Raw genomic sequence first — 13,775 nt, 5'->3', positions numbered from 1 at the left:
ACGGGATACATTAGGATAACAGCAGGTAATTGAGAGACCTTCAAAGCATTCAGTAAGCAGGTCGCATTCAAATGAGAGCACCTCCACTAACCTCCACTAAACACGTGTATTGGCAAATTTGCCGATGAATACATGAAAAGCTCTGAAAGATATCAAAAGCTGTGGGATCAGGGTAATTGGTCGGGTGGAAAATTACCCCCAGAATACCTCTAGGCCGTGTTTCAGCAAAATGCAAGCGGCTGGTGTCTGTGTAGAGAGCTAACATGAGGAATTGTCGCAGCAGGAGGATTTTTCCATCCTTGCCTATAAATCAAATCAATTGTATTGGTCAGATACACATATTTAGCAGAGGTTATTGCGGGTGTAGCGAAACACTTGTGTTCCTAGCTCCAACAGTGCAGTAGTATCTAACAGTGCGGTGGTATCTATAAACGGCAGTAGTATCTAACAGTGCGGTGGTATCTATAAACGGCAGTGGTATCTAACAACGATTCACAACAATACAAACAAATCTAAAAGTAAAATGATGGAATTAAGAAATATATAAATATTATATTGAGCAATGTCGGAGTGGCATTGACTAAAATACAGTAGAATATAATAATTTATAAACATATGAGATGAGTAAAGCAGTATGTGAACATTATTTAAACATGATTAAAGTGGCCAGTGACTCCAAGTCTATGTATATAGGGCAGCACCCTCTAAGGTGCAGGGTTGTGGAAGCCGGCTAGTGATGGCTATTTAACAGTCTGATGGCCTTAAGATAGAAGCTGTTTTTCAGTCTCTCAGTCCCAGCTTTGATGCACCTGTACTGACCACGCCATCTGGATGATAGTGGGGTGAACAGGCTGTGGCTCGAGTGGTTAATGTCCTGGATTATTATTTTTCTTCTTCAGCCTTCCTGTGATATCGGGTGCTGTAGGTGTCCTGGACGGCAGGTAGTTTGCCCCCGGTGATGCGTTGGGCAGACCGCACCACCCTCTGGAGAGACCTGCGGATGCGGGCGGTGCAGTTTCTGTACCAGGCGGTGATACAGCCCGACAGGATGATCTCGATTATGTATCTGTAAAAGTTTGTCAGGGTGTTGGGTGACAAGACAAATTTCTTCAGCCTCCTGAGGTTGAGCCATACTGAGCCACCCTGGGTTTACTGCAGTGTGTGTGAAGAAGAGAACACACCTCAATCCCTTACTGAACACACACAGCAGCAAACCCATCAGCTTTTTGAATTATTCATTGAGAAAGCCATCGTTATTCCCTCCGACATGACCATCACGGTGCAGTCTGTTTGGCTAGTTGGTTCACCCAGTCAGAGGAGGCCCATACTGACTGAGACAACAGACGTGGTGTGATTTATGATTTCACATGGCTTTCTCCACCTTGACTGAGTCTACTGGTCTTCCCCATTGACTTCAATGTATCAATGTAGCACTCTTTGTTCTATAGCTGTGTCACTCTGCTGAGAGTGTGAGGAGCCAGAGGTAGAACCAACAGCTTCCATATTGCCTTACCTTGCCCTGGTTCACTCCCAGAAAGTCTCTTATGGAGATTGGAGGTCTAATCCTGGCCTGAGGTGGCCTCTGTGAGCTGCCTGCCTGCCGCCTGCGTGTTTAGGCTGTTGATGCTGGAGGGAGTTGTTTTGTGGAGGATGCTGTGGCCAAATAGGCAGAGATGAATCACACCTCTTTACCTCAGGTCTCTTACTCACCATCACACGCATGAGACTCACCCGCTCTGACTACGTGGCAAGGAGCAATATTCTCTTTAATGTATCTGTCTGCACAGTGGTTATATCAGGAATTCTAACAACCCCCACAGCATCCTTGATTTCACTCTGTTTTCACCCAAAACTCCACGGTAGCTCTAAACCTAAAACAACAAGCGGTTGTTTTAAAAAAAAAAAGTCCCTTGTATTATTTATTGCAAGAGATGGCATTGCCGAGCATGAGGAACAATGTACTAATTTAGTGCTCTGGCTGACCCAGATCTCCTGGCTCATCAGCTGATGATGAGGCCTAGCGTGGCTCTCTCGCTTTGTGGTACCCTGTTACTGTAGCCCGGGGAACATAGGGACCTCAGGACCAACATCTCTCCTCTGCTTGGATTTGATTTATTTCGCAGCTGAAGAACCATGGAGAATTAAGCATTTACAGTAAATAGTGCCCTGCTTTTAGGGGACAGAAAACATGCATTAAAATAACATGGTTTTAGCAGGAAACCAATGTAAGAGAGAGATTGACTCACTGGATTCTATTTTTGTTCCCTGCCCTGTCCTGAGCTGATTCGATTCCATTAGATTTATGAATGGCCCAGGCGTGGGCTGGGCTGACTGACTCCTCTTGTTGGGCCAGTTTGGGAGGAGCCTTGAGAGAAAATAGAAAGGACGGACCCAATAATCAAATTATGCAGTGCCACAAAGGTCCTTTGGCATACAGTAGCCTCCACTCATACAGTATCTGTGGAACTGACTCAATGTTAAGAACAGCACTTCTCTGCACTGCATGATATTTAGGCAAACACACCTCAAGTACTCTGTCTTATTTGTAGTTCCCCTCTCAGGCCTGGGAATGGAATATACACCGTCCTGGGAGTCTTAAAGGCTCTCTAGCTGGTAAAGTGTCATAAAAACACAGCGGCAATTGATGGAAGCACTCTACAGCAGCACATAAGGTTGCCTGCTTCATAACTGGGGTAAAATAAAAAGCAATACAAATGTCAGGTAGGATTACCCCTCTGTTGCAGAAACAGTATTATTGTTGCTGTTTTATTCCCTGTCTATAAGGACTGCTGTTACACAGGGGAAGATGGACATAAGAGGATTGGGCCTAAACAACTGCCTTTATAGTCACTGTTGTGCCCAAGGTTCAGATAACTTTGTGGTTGGGTGGCATGACAATGTGCTGTGCAGAATACAACAGTTTAAGGACAGATTACTGAAGATTTGCTAAACGCTAGTTAGAAACTGTGCTAACGCTAGTTAGAAACTGTGCTAAAGCTAGTTAGAAACTGTGCTAACGCTAGTTAGTAACAGTGCTAACGCTAGTTAGAAACTGTGCTAACGCTAGTTAGTAACAGTGCTAACGCTAGTTAGCAGCTTCCTTCAAACTGAACACAGATACACAAAAAATGTATTCATGAGTTCATCTGACTCTGGGGAAGTAGATAAAAGGGGCCTCATTGCCAAAATCCCGAACTATCCCTTCCATGACTAGAAGATATTAAAGACATCTATATCTATAATATGAAGTTAGCCCATACCAAAATAAAACACAAAGACCTTTAAATGTTAACATGTTTGTTTACTCAATTCGTAATGCTTACATTGCATTGTCCAGAGCCACGTTTTGCTTAAAGTACTGTATACTAAAAACTTAACAAGGTTGACAAAAAAAGACGCCAAGTGAACATTGTTCTGAAAACAAAACAAAGAAATGAAAAAATAAGAATTCATATAAATACTGCAAAGCTATATAAGTACTGTATTACCAGTTGGTTTATGCTCCATGTACAACATACTTTGAAAATATATTTTGGGGGGGATTTAAAATAAATAATGTGCTGTTGTTTAAATAAGAGTTTGGACTTCATTAAAACTGTTCAAAAACGAAAACTACAACATAAGAACAGTATCATTAAACATATCAGTGACATCCTGTTGTGATTAATTGCAGGACAGAGCTACAGCAGAGCAGGGAGAAAGTTGAGCAATAGTCTCACAAAGTAGGAATAGAGCACTGACAAGGTAACCCAGGGTAAAGGGCTATAAAAAAGGAATAGCCCAAAATAAAAAATGTCCCTTGTGTATATTTGGCAAGAAAATACATTGAAATTAGTATTTGGGAACATATCTAATATTGTTGCTGTTACATAAGGTGTAGAGTTTGTTTTCCTCCGTGCATGTCAGGAAATCAACAGAGCGTTCACATCTCATAGCAGTGCAATCTATATCCACCCATTACATGTATCTCAACTGATGTCTGACAGGTCTGTTAATAGCTAATATTTCAAGTCCTACAGTAGTGCACCAGAGTGTTGCTGAAAACAAGGGACAACAACTGCAAAATGTGTTGTCTTTGTTCAAATAACAGTCATGCATAATACAGGCAATTAACAAAACTGAATCGTCTTAAAGAACAAAACAACCCAAAACATATTTCAATTCTGAATAATGTTTTTGAAATGACATTGTTACAACTCACATAATTGGCACATACTCAGTGCTTATGAATCATGTATATCTGAGGTCTGTACTCTGTCAAGACATTCCACAAGTGAATAAATTCACTGAAATGTGCCAGCAGCACTGTTGTAAATCAAGTAAACTTAAGGTATTAAAACCTCATACGGTATGGTTGTCTTTGTCGTTGCTTTGTTATACCTAGTGACTGGGAAAGGTATGATGATATGACCAAGCTCATAATGAAGAGCAGTTAACCAACAAGTACTTTCCACCACCAGTAAACAAGTTTCCCTGACAAAAAAATACAAGAATAGAAAGGTAAGACATAGTTATTATTATGAAAAAATATTATTCACTGCTGTTGTTGTTGATGTTTATCGTTGATGAGTGTATCTCATGGTGGGGGGACTCTGCCCCCAGCCATTAGTCAGATCCACAGAAAACAACACACAGCACACAGCAGCATTTCCTCTGGTGGAACAGGAAATGGAACTCTGGAACTTCAAAGTCAAGTTTCTTTTATTCTCTGGCCTACTTCTCAACACTTTGTCGAGCTGTTGTTGCTGACTGTGGATGCACGTGTCCTTGGAAAAAGACAGTTTACTGTACCACTGCAAAATGTATGGATAGATAGTAGATAGATACCATACAGCAGGCTGAGACAGCTACAGTCAAAACAAAGTCATTGCTCAGCCTTTACGCTCAGGGATTCACAGTATGGGCTCTCAAGTCACCATGTATTGTCTATACAGTTGAAGTTGGAAGTTTAGCCAAATACATTTCACCTCAGTTTTTCACAATTCCTGACATTTAATCCTAGTTAAAATTCCCTGTTTTAGGTCAGTTACAATCATCACTATATTTTAAGAATGTGAAATGTCAGAATAATAGTAGAAATCATTATTTATTTCACCTTTTGTTTCTTTCATCACATTCCCAGTGGGTCAGAAGTTTACATACACTCAATTAGTATTTGGTAGCCTGGCCTTTAAATTGTTTAACTTGGGTCAAACGTTTCGGGTAGCCTTCCACAAGCTTCCCACAATAAGTTGGGTAAATTTTTCCCATTCCTCCTGACAGAGCTAGTGGAACTGAGTCAGGTTTGTAGGCCTCCTTGCTCGCACATGCTTTTTCAGTTCTGCCCACAAACTGTCTATGGGATTGAGGTCAGGGCTTTGTGATGGCCACTCCAATACCTTGACTTTGTTGTCCTTACACCATTTTGCCACAACTTTGGAAGTATGCTTGGGGTCATTGTCCATTTGGAAGACCCATTTGCAATCAAGCTTTAACCTCCTGACTGATGTCTTGAGATGTTGCTTCAATATATCCACATAATTTTCCTTCCTCATGATGCCATCTATTTTGTGAAGTGCATCAGTCCCTCCTGCAGCAAAGCACAACATGATGCTGCCACCCCCGTGCTTCACGGTTGGGATGGTGTTCTTCGGCTTGCAAGCATCCCCCTTTTTCCTCCAAACATAACGATGGTCATTTTGGCCAAACAGTTCTATTTTTGTTTCATCAGACCAGAGGACATTTCTCCAAAAAGTACGGTCTTTGTCCCCATGTGCAGTTGCAAAGCGTAGTCTGGCTTTTTTACGGCAGTTTTGGAGCACTGGCTTTTTCCTTGCTGAGCGGCCTTTCAGGTTATGTCGATATAGGACTCGTTTTATTGTGGATATAGATACTTTTGTACCTGTTTCCTCCAGCATCTTCACAACTTTCTCTGCTGTTGTTCTGGGATTGATTTGCACTTTTCACACCAAAGTACGTTCATCTCTAGGAGACAGAACGCGTCTCCTTCCTGAGCGGTATGACGGCTGCGTGGTCCCATGGTGTTTATACTTGCGTACTATAGTTTGTACAGATGAACGTGGTACTTTCAGGCATTTGGAAATTGCTCCCAAGGATGAACCAGACTTGTGGAGGTCTACAATTGTTTTTCTGAGGTCTTTTGATTTTCCCATGATGTCAAGCAAAGAGGCACTGAGTTTGAAGGTAGGCCTTGAAATACATCCACAGGTATACCTACAATTGACTCAAATGATGTCAATTTGCCTATCAGAAGCTTCTAAAGCCATGACATAATTTTCTGGAATTTTCCATGCTGTTTAAAGGCAGTCAACTTAGTGTATCTTAACTTCTGACCCACTGGAATTGTGATTCAGTGAATTCTAAGTGAAATAATCTGTCTGTAAACAATTGTTGGAAAACTTACTTGTGTCATGCACAACGTAGATGTCCTAACCGACTTGCCAAAACTATAGTTTTTTAACAAGACATTTTTGGAGTGGTTGAAAAACAAGTTTTAATGACTCCAACCTAAGTGTATGTAAACTTCCGACGTCAACTGTACTTATCGTCCCTTCTGTTGTAGCGAGGACATCTAAGCTCAGATCCAATATTTTCTTTCACATGGTTTTGAAACATGGACTCCTGACATCAAGTCTCGTACTGAGCTGAGCCCAGTTAAATGCTGGACTCAGCTCAGCAACACCATTATCAGAAAAAGGTACACCTACTTGAAAATGCAGTGCCCTCCGTTATGAGACAGTAAAGCAAATACTTGCAAGTAGTTAATTATCTGGTCCCATATTCACAGCACGCAGTGACTACATGAAGTTTGTAACTCTACACATTTGTTGGATGCATTTGCTTTTAATTTCAGATTATTTTGTACCCAATAGAAATTCATGGTAAATAATGTATTGTGTCATTTTGGAGTCACTTTTATTGAGAATGAGAATATGTGGATGTTGCCATATTACGGATAATCCTGAATGAATCGTGAATAATGATGAGTGAGAAAGTTACAGACGCACACAAATTGTAACCTCCACTGTTATGGTAATGGTGAGAGGTTAGCATGTCTTGGGGGTATGATATTCTTGTGTTTGTAATTCTTTGTCTGTAACTCACTCACAATTTCACGATTCATTAAAAAAGTATCCGTAATCATATGGTACCATTTACATTGATGTATAAGTGATTTCTATTCTTATTTACAATAAAAGGGACTGCACAACCACAACCAAACAAACAGCAAATGCATCCAACAAGTTTGTAGAGTCACAAGTTTGATGTAGTCTTTGCGTGCTATGAATATAGGACAAAATACTTACATTTGTACTACTTTGTCCCAATACTTTTGGTCCCCTAAAATGGGGGGGGGACTATGCACAAAAGTGCTGTAATCTTTAAACGGTTCAACCGATATGGATGAAAATACCCTCAAAATAAAGCTCTCAGTCAGCACTTTAACCCCATTGTCACTGTTGGATTTAAAATCCAAACTTGTGGTAGTACAGAGCCAAAATAAGAAACAAATGCTTCACTGTCCCAATAATTATGGAGGGCACTGTATTTCAGCAGTCGGGCTGCTGCGCATAGAAGCAAGCGCCATGATAGGAACATGACAGGATGATGAAGTCACCCACACCTACATATCACAGGATAACATCATAACGCCATCTCACGATAATCATTGTTGGTCATAAAAAAAAAACGTGTGGACAGTCATTGACTTGACCTCCTCTAGTGTTGCATTCTCATTACACACACTTCCTCAGAGGAAGAGAGAGCGAGAGCGAGAGTGAGAGAGAGAGCCAGAAAGAGGTTCTTCTGGTTAACAACGGGAGCTCCCATGAGTAATTCTACCATACTCAATATCCCACAATCCTTTACCGACATGCCAAGCAGCAAAATACAAGCGGATGCAGTTATTTACATGGAAGCAATACATTAAACATACAATACATAAAACAACATCACAGTGTAAGTGATGAGTGATAAGGCCATGTTCATGTGTGTATGTAGATCTGGGCAGATGTATACAGTAGGTGTTAGCATGCCTGTGAACCATATTTTATAACGTCTGACAATGAGTGGACACGTTTACTGTAGGTGAAAACTCCTGGTCATTTTTGTAAGGGGGACTACATTTGAACTTTATTTCATTAACTAATGATATTATGTCTGAATCTAAAATATATATTAGGGCCATTTTTAGGCAAAAACAAATATCTATCCTCTTTCTTGACCAAACTATGATGCACAAAGCCACACAATTAAAACATATATATTTTCTGAAGATCTTCCCCACTGGGCACAGACGTCAGTTCAACGTCTAGTTTTGATTTACATTTGGTTGAATTGTCAACTAACGTGAATTCAACTTGAAATCAACGACAAATGTCACCATGTCATTAGACTTAGGTTAAAAGTTGGGTGAAAAGAATATGAAATGCCCTTACGTTGAGGACTTAATCGAATCAGTTTCCCACGTCGATTCCACAATCTTCACATAGATTTTTTGGGGGGTTGAAATTACGTGGAAACAACGTTCATTCAACCTGTTTTTGCCCAGTGGGTCATTGTTTATTTGCAGTATCGTTTGTACTCTGGATTTGATGCGCAACTTCTACAATAGTGTCTCAAAATATGGTTTAGGATTTTCTGACACAGGTCAGGCACAGAGTGCAATATTAGCAGGGTATGACACACATCAACAGAAACCTACAAACATGGACATGTTCGGCCAAAGTGAGTAACATTGTTCATTTGTTATTGCACAGCATTTTCAGTGAGTTTCCTTCAACAAAATAGAATCAAAACATGAAATGAAACTCCTAACTCCATTTATATCCGAGTGCCATAGATGTATGGCCCAAAAATCAATGTACACACAAGTATTGAAATCATTAACTTGATGAATGTTGTGATGTAACAAAAATAATGGTGTGACGTAACCATTCGACAAACGTAAATGACAAGATGTAACATCAAGATGTACATTATATACAGTACATTGAACTTCAGCTAAAATACAAATGATATGCATGTGTACATTGCATTTGGTTGAAATGTACAGAAATGATCAATTCCATTTGCTGCTGAAGGTGATGTATCCATAACCTACACTCCTTTCATAATAAATATATCAGAACACAGAGAAATACAGGAAAACATAGATCACAAAGAATTCAACACTGAGTGCTACACTCTTACAAAAAATAGTGTAATCTAGAACCTAAAAGGGTTATTCGGCTGTCCCCATAGAATAACCCTTTGAAGAACCCTTGTTGGTAGAACCATTTTGGTTCCAAGTATAACCCTTTTGGGTTCCATGTAGAACACTGTCCGCAGAGGGTCCTACATGGAACCCAAAATGTTTCTACTTGGAACCAAAAACGGTTTTACCTGGAACCAAAAAGGGTTCTCCTATTGGGACGGCCAAAGATCCCTTTTGTAACCGTTTTTCTAAGAGTGTTGAAAAAGCAGCAAAGCCACAACTAAAGGAAAGGAAATTAGGGGCTTAGAAACTCACGGGAGCTCGACCGGTCATAGAAAAATAAATAATACTGTACTGTCCATCCATCCTTCCCCTTTAGTTCCTGATTGTCATCCGTTTTCTAATAAGAAGCCAGTGGGCCAGCAGTAAATACAAGCAGCACCACCTGCTGGTTAAGGTTGAAGTGCAGACTGAGATGAGGGAGCAGCATAGGGGTGAGGAGCTTGTCTACTGTCCCACTGATCGGGCTTTCTGCTGCTGCACCTGCTGCATCATCATGGACTGCATGGCTGGGCTCATCGACACAGGGGTCACACCAGGGGTGGAAGGTAGCAAAGGGTAGTGGGCACTCTTTCCACCAATAAAAACACACTGCAAGAATGTTTGACCTGTAAGGTACAATGAGGAAAAATAAGGAATAAATTAAGGATTTGTTATTTTTGCATGTGTTTGCTAACAGGAAGAAGAAGCATGAGGCTGTGGCCAATATCTTGAAAACTGCTGACATTTTGGGACTGTATCAACAGTGGACTAATGAAACAAATACCAAAAGACTGTTTTTGAGTGGAGTTTCCCTTTATGATGGACAGAACTTTCTCCATCAGTCATCTTACCAGACGTCTTCTTGTCCGGGGCACTCTCCTCAGTCTGAGAATCTTCTGACGTGGGATAAGAACACAGAGAATCAGAGATAGAACATGTATGAGAGTGAGAGGACAAAGACTATCTCAAGGTACCCAATGTATATATTCTCCTTGTATAAATACACAATGTGATGGGTCTCTCTTCCCCCTACTGTAGATTTAATGTATCCATTACAGAGAATATTAAGGGAATTTCAAAGCAGACCCTTTCAACCCCAATGGGATTTATCCAGCCCTGTGGAGACTAGAGGGATGCAGGGAATGCGTGCGGCTGTGCTGACATGAGAAAGGCTCACTCTCCTGGGGAATTCTGATCAGAAAGTCTATAGTAGTCCACTGGGAAAAATGGACTGTGAATTTCAATGATACAAATGACCTTAAAAACTACTGTGATGGATGAAGAAAGTAGAATCATTTCCCCATTATAAAGAGATGTTTTTAATGTTTTTAATCGAATCAAATATGACACAGGTTTATTGTTTGGTCCTTAGGGAGAAAAACAGAGAATCCACAGCATAAATCCAAAGCGCAACACCGGTTGCCAAATAAGGAAAATGTGGCTAAATGCTGGAACCTTGGATACTCTTAACTAATGAGATGAACGCATTAACATCGCAATTACCTCAGGAAGGAGAGCTGTTACCATAGTTAAATGAAAGAAAAACCCTTGAATGAGTAGGTGTCTCCAAACTTTTGACTGGCACTGCATATCAAAGAACATGACATATTATTTTTTTTAATATTTCATCATATATTTAAAACCCATTTTAAAATATATGATCTTATATTTTAATAACATATATAAGCCTTGTTAAATGCATTTATTGAAACGTTTGAGTTTTTTACATGTAGGAATAAATGATTTTCTAATTGCATTTAGTGTTAAGCAAACATATTATTACTTCGTTGTTTCTTGTATCTACTGTATATGATACTTGCCAAATCATTTTGAGATTAGATTGGGATGGCGTAGACTATTGTAGGTTTATGATTTGTGATGTATAAGTTTTAAAAACACACAAAAACCTATCTAAGAATGAATGTTAATTTTTGTACACTATAGTTGTGGCTGCCCACAAGGTTATGGAATCACATTGTATTTATTAAACATGGTTTAGATGTTGTTGTTTTAATCCATGACTGTATATCGTTGAAATCCATGCTTATTTGGGCCTGAGTCCTCCAAGGATTTCCTTTGGGTATTGTTAATTCCTTTTGCCACCAGCAGGGGGCGGGGGAGCACAGTGGTTTGTGTCCCCCCTCCCCTCAACAACACTCGAAGAAGTGACAACTAACCGTTTCTCTTCCTGTATATTTTTCTTTGTTCTCTTAAACAGATACAGTGCATTCGGAAAGTATTCAGACCCCTTGACTTTTTTCACATTTTGTTACGTATTTGTTACATTTATTCAAAAATGGATGACAAAGTTTTTCCCCCTCATCAATCTACACACAATACCCCAAAATGACAAAGCAAAAACAGTTATTTTGCACATAAAAAAACGGAAATATGACATTTACATAAGTATTCAGACCCTTTACTTAGTACTTTGTTGATGCACTTTTGGCAGCGATTACAGCCTCAAGTCTTCTTGGGTATGGCACACCTGTATTTGGGGAGTTTCTCCCATTCTTCTCTGCAGATCCTTTCAAGCTCTGTCAGGTTGGATGGGGAGCGTCGCTGCACAGCTATTTTCAGGTCACTCCAGAGATGTTCGATCTGGGTTCAAGTCCGGGCTCTGGCTGGGCCACTCAAGGACATTCAGAGACTTGTTCCAAAGCCACTCCTGCATAGTTTTGGCTGTTTTGGCTAAAAAAATTTAGGTAGCTTGTTTCAACCTGTGTTTTGTGGGATATTGTTTATGGTTAGTTGTATGTTAGCACTCCATTGTCGTCACATTTCGTATTTCTTTATTGTTTTTGTGTGTTTCACGAAATAAAGATGTGGAACCCAGATCACGCTGCACGTTGGTCCGAGTGCGCGATTGTGACAGTAACTCTGTGTTGTTGTTTGTGTCGCGCTGTTTTGCTTTATCTTGGCCAAGTCGCAGTTGTCAATGAGAGTTTGTTCTCAACTGGCCTACCTGGTTAAATAAAGGTGAAAAAACAACAACATTATCTTCAGAACTAACTCACATTTGAATATCTGGCTGTGTCATTATGACTTTGGAGAATTATTTATGACACACTTATTTCATTTGAAAAAATTCTAGGTGGCAAAGCTGAAAGGGGAGAAGACTGGGAGAAAAAGTGAAAAAGGTACTGCAATAACTGCCGAGCAGTTTTTTTGTTCATCAATTTCAAATGAGCATTTGACAGTGTGCGGGTATAGTCATGGTATTTTTAAAAGACTATGACATCACTCATGGCATGCTAACTTCAATAATCTCCAAACTGCATGCAGAGATTATATTGGTATTCATGAGTTAATCTCTGGGTAAGTAAAAAAAAAAGACCTAAATCTCGAAATCTGTCAGTATCCCTTTAACAAATCAAAAACTGAAAAATTGGGCGTGCAAAATTATTCAGCCCCTTTACTTTCAGGGCAGCAAACTCTCTCCAGAAGTTCAGTGAGGATCTCTGAATGATCCAATGTTGACCTAAATGACTAATGATGATAAATACAATCCACCTGTGTGTAATCAAGTCTCCGTATAAATGCACCTGCACTGTGATAGTCTCAGAGGTCCGTCAAAAGCGCAGAGAGCATCATGAAGAACAAGGAACACACCAGGCAGGTCCGAGATACTGTTGTGAAGAAGTTTAAAGCCGGATTTGGATACAAAAAGATTTCCCAAGCTTTAAACATCCCAAGGAGCACTGTGCAAGCGATAATATTGAAATGGAAGGAGTATCAGACCACTGCAAATCTACCAAGACCTGGCCGTCCCTCTAAACTTTCAGCTCATACAAGGAGAAGACTGATCAGAGATGCAGCCAAGAGGCCCATGATCACTCTGGATGAACTGCAGAGATCTACAGCTGAGGTGGGAGACTCTGTCCATAGGACAACAATCAGTCGTATATTGCACAAATCTGGCCTTTATGGAAGAGTGGCAAGAAGAAAGCCATTTCTTAAAGATATCCATAAAAAGTGTCGTTTAAAGTTTGCCACAAGCCACCTGGGAGACACACCAAACATGTGGAAGAAGGTGCTCTGGTCAGATGAAACCAAAATTGAACTTTTTGGCAACAATGCAAAACGTTATGTTTGGCGTAAAAGCAACACAGCTCATCACCCTGAACACACCATCCCCACTGTCAAACATGGTGGTGGCAGCATCATGGTTTGGTTTGCTTTTCTTCAGCAGGGACAGGGAAGATGGTTAAAATTGATGGGAAGATGGATGGAGCCAAATACAGGACCATTCTGGAAGAAAACCTGATGGAGTCTGCAAAAGACCTGAGACTGGGACGGAGATTTGTCTTCCAACAAGACAATGATCCAAAACATAAAGCAAAATCTACAATGGAATGGTTCAAAAATAAACATATCCAGGTGTTAGAATGGCCAAGTCAAAGTCCAGACCTGAATCCAATCGAGAATCTGTGGAAAGAACTGAAAACTGCTGTTCACAAATGATCTCCATCCAACCTCACTGAGCTCGAGCTGTTTTGCAAGGAGGAATGGGAAAAAAATTCAGTCTCTCGATGTG

The 13,775-nt window shown here is 40.3% G+C and overlaps 1 protein-coding gene across 50 annotated transcripts in view; it reads right to left on the bottom strand.

Moving 5' to 3' along the window:
- Positions 1 to 3,279: 3,279 nt before the first annotated feature.
- Positions 3,280 to 13,775, bottom strand: part of trdn (triadin) — a 51,009-nt gene continuing 40,513 nt past the window's right edge. For 42 of the 50 annotated variants that reach the window (XM_090232734.1, XM_021600377.3, XM_090232719.1 and 39 more), the window contains 2 exons: positions 10,090 to 10,134; positions 3,280 to 9,864 (listed from right to left, as the gene is read on the bottom strand). In XM_090232734.1, coding sequence (XP_090088860.1) covers positions 9,704 to 9,864; positions 10,090 to 10,134 — 206 coding nt within the window. In that variant the 3' untranslated portion in view covers positions 3,280 to 9,703. The remainder of the gene's footprint in view (positions 9,865 to 10,089; positions 10,135 to 13,775) is intronic. The other 8 variants (XM_090232703.1, XM_090232730.1, XM_090232729.1 and 5 more) reach the window with 1 other exon arrangement.

This window comes from Oncorhynchus mykiss, chromosome 4 (assembly GCF_057628025.1).
Source record: "Oncorhynchus mykiss isolate SJ-2025 chromosome 4, ASM5762802v1, whole genome shotgun sequence".
Classification (NCBI taxonomy): Eukaryota; Metazoa; Chordata; class Actinopteri; order Salmoniformes; family Salmonidae; genus Oncorhynchus; species Oncorhynchus mykiss.
The sequence above is the reverse complement of the archived record's forward strand: the minus strand, read 5'-3'. Positions and strand labels throughout refer to the sequence as shown.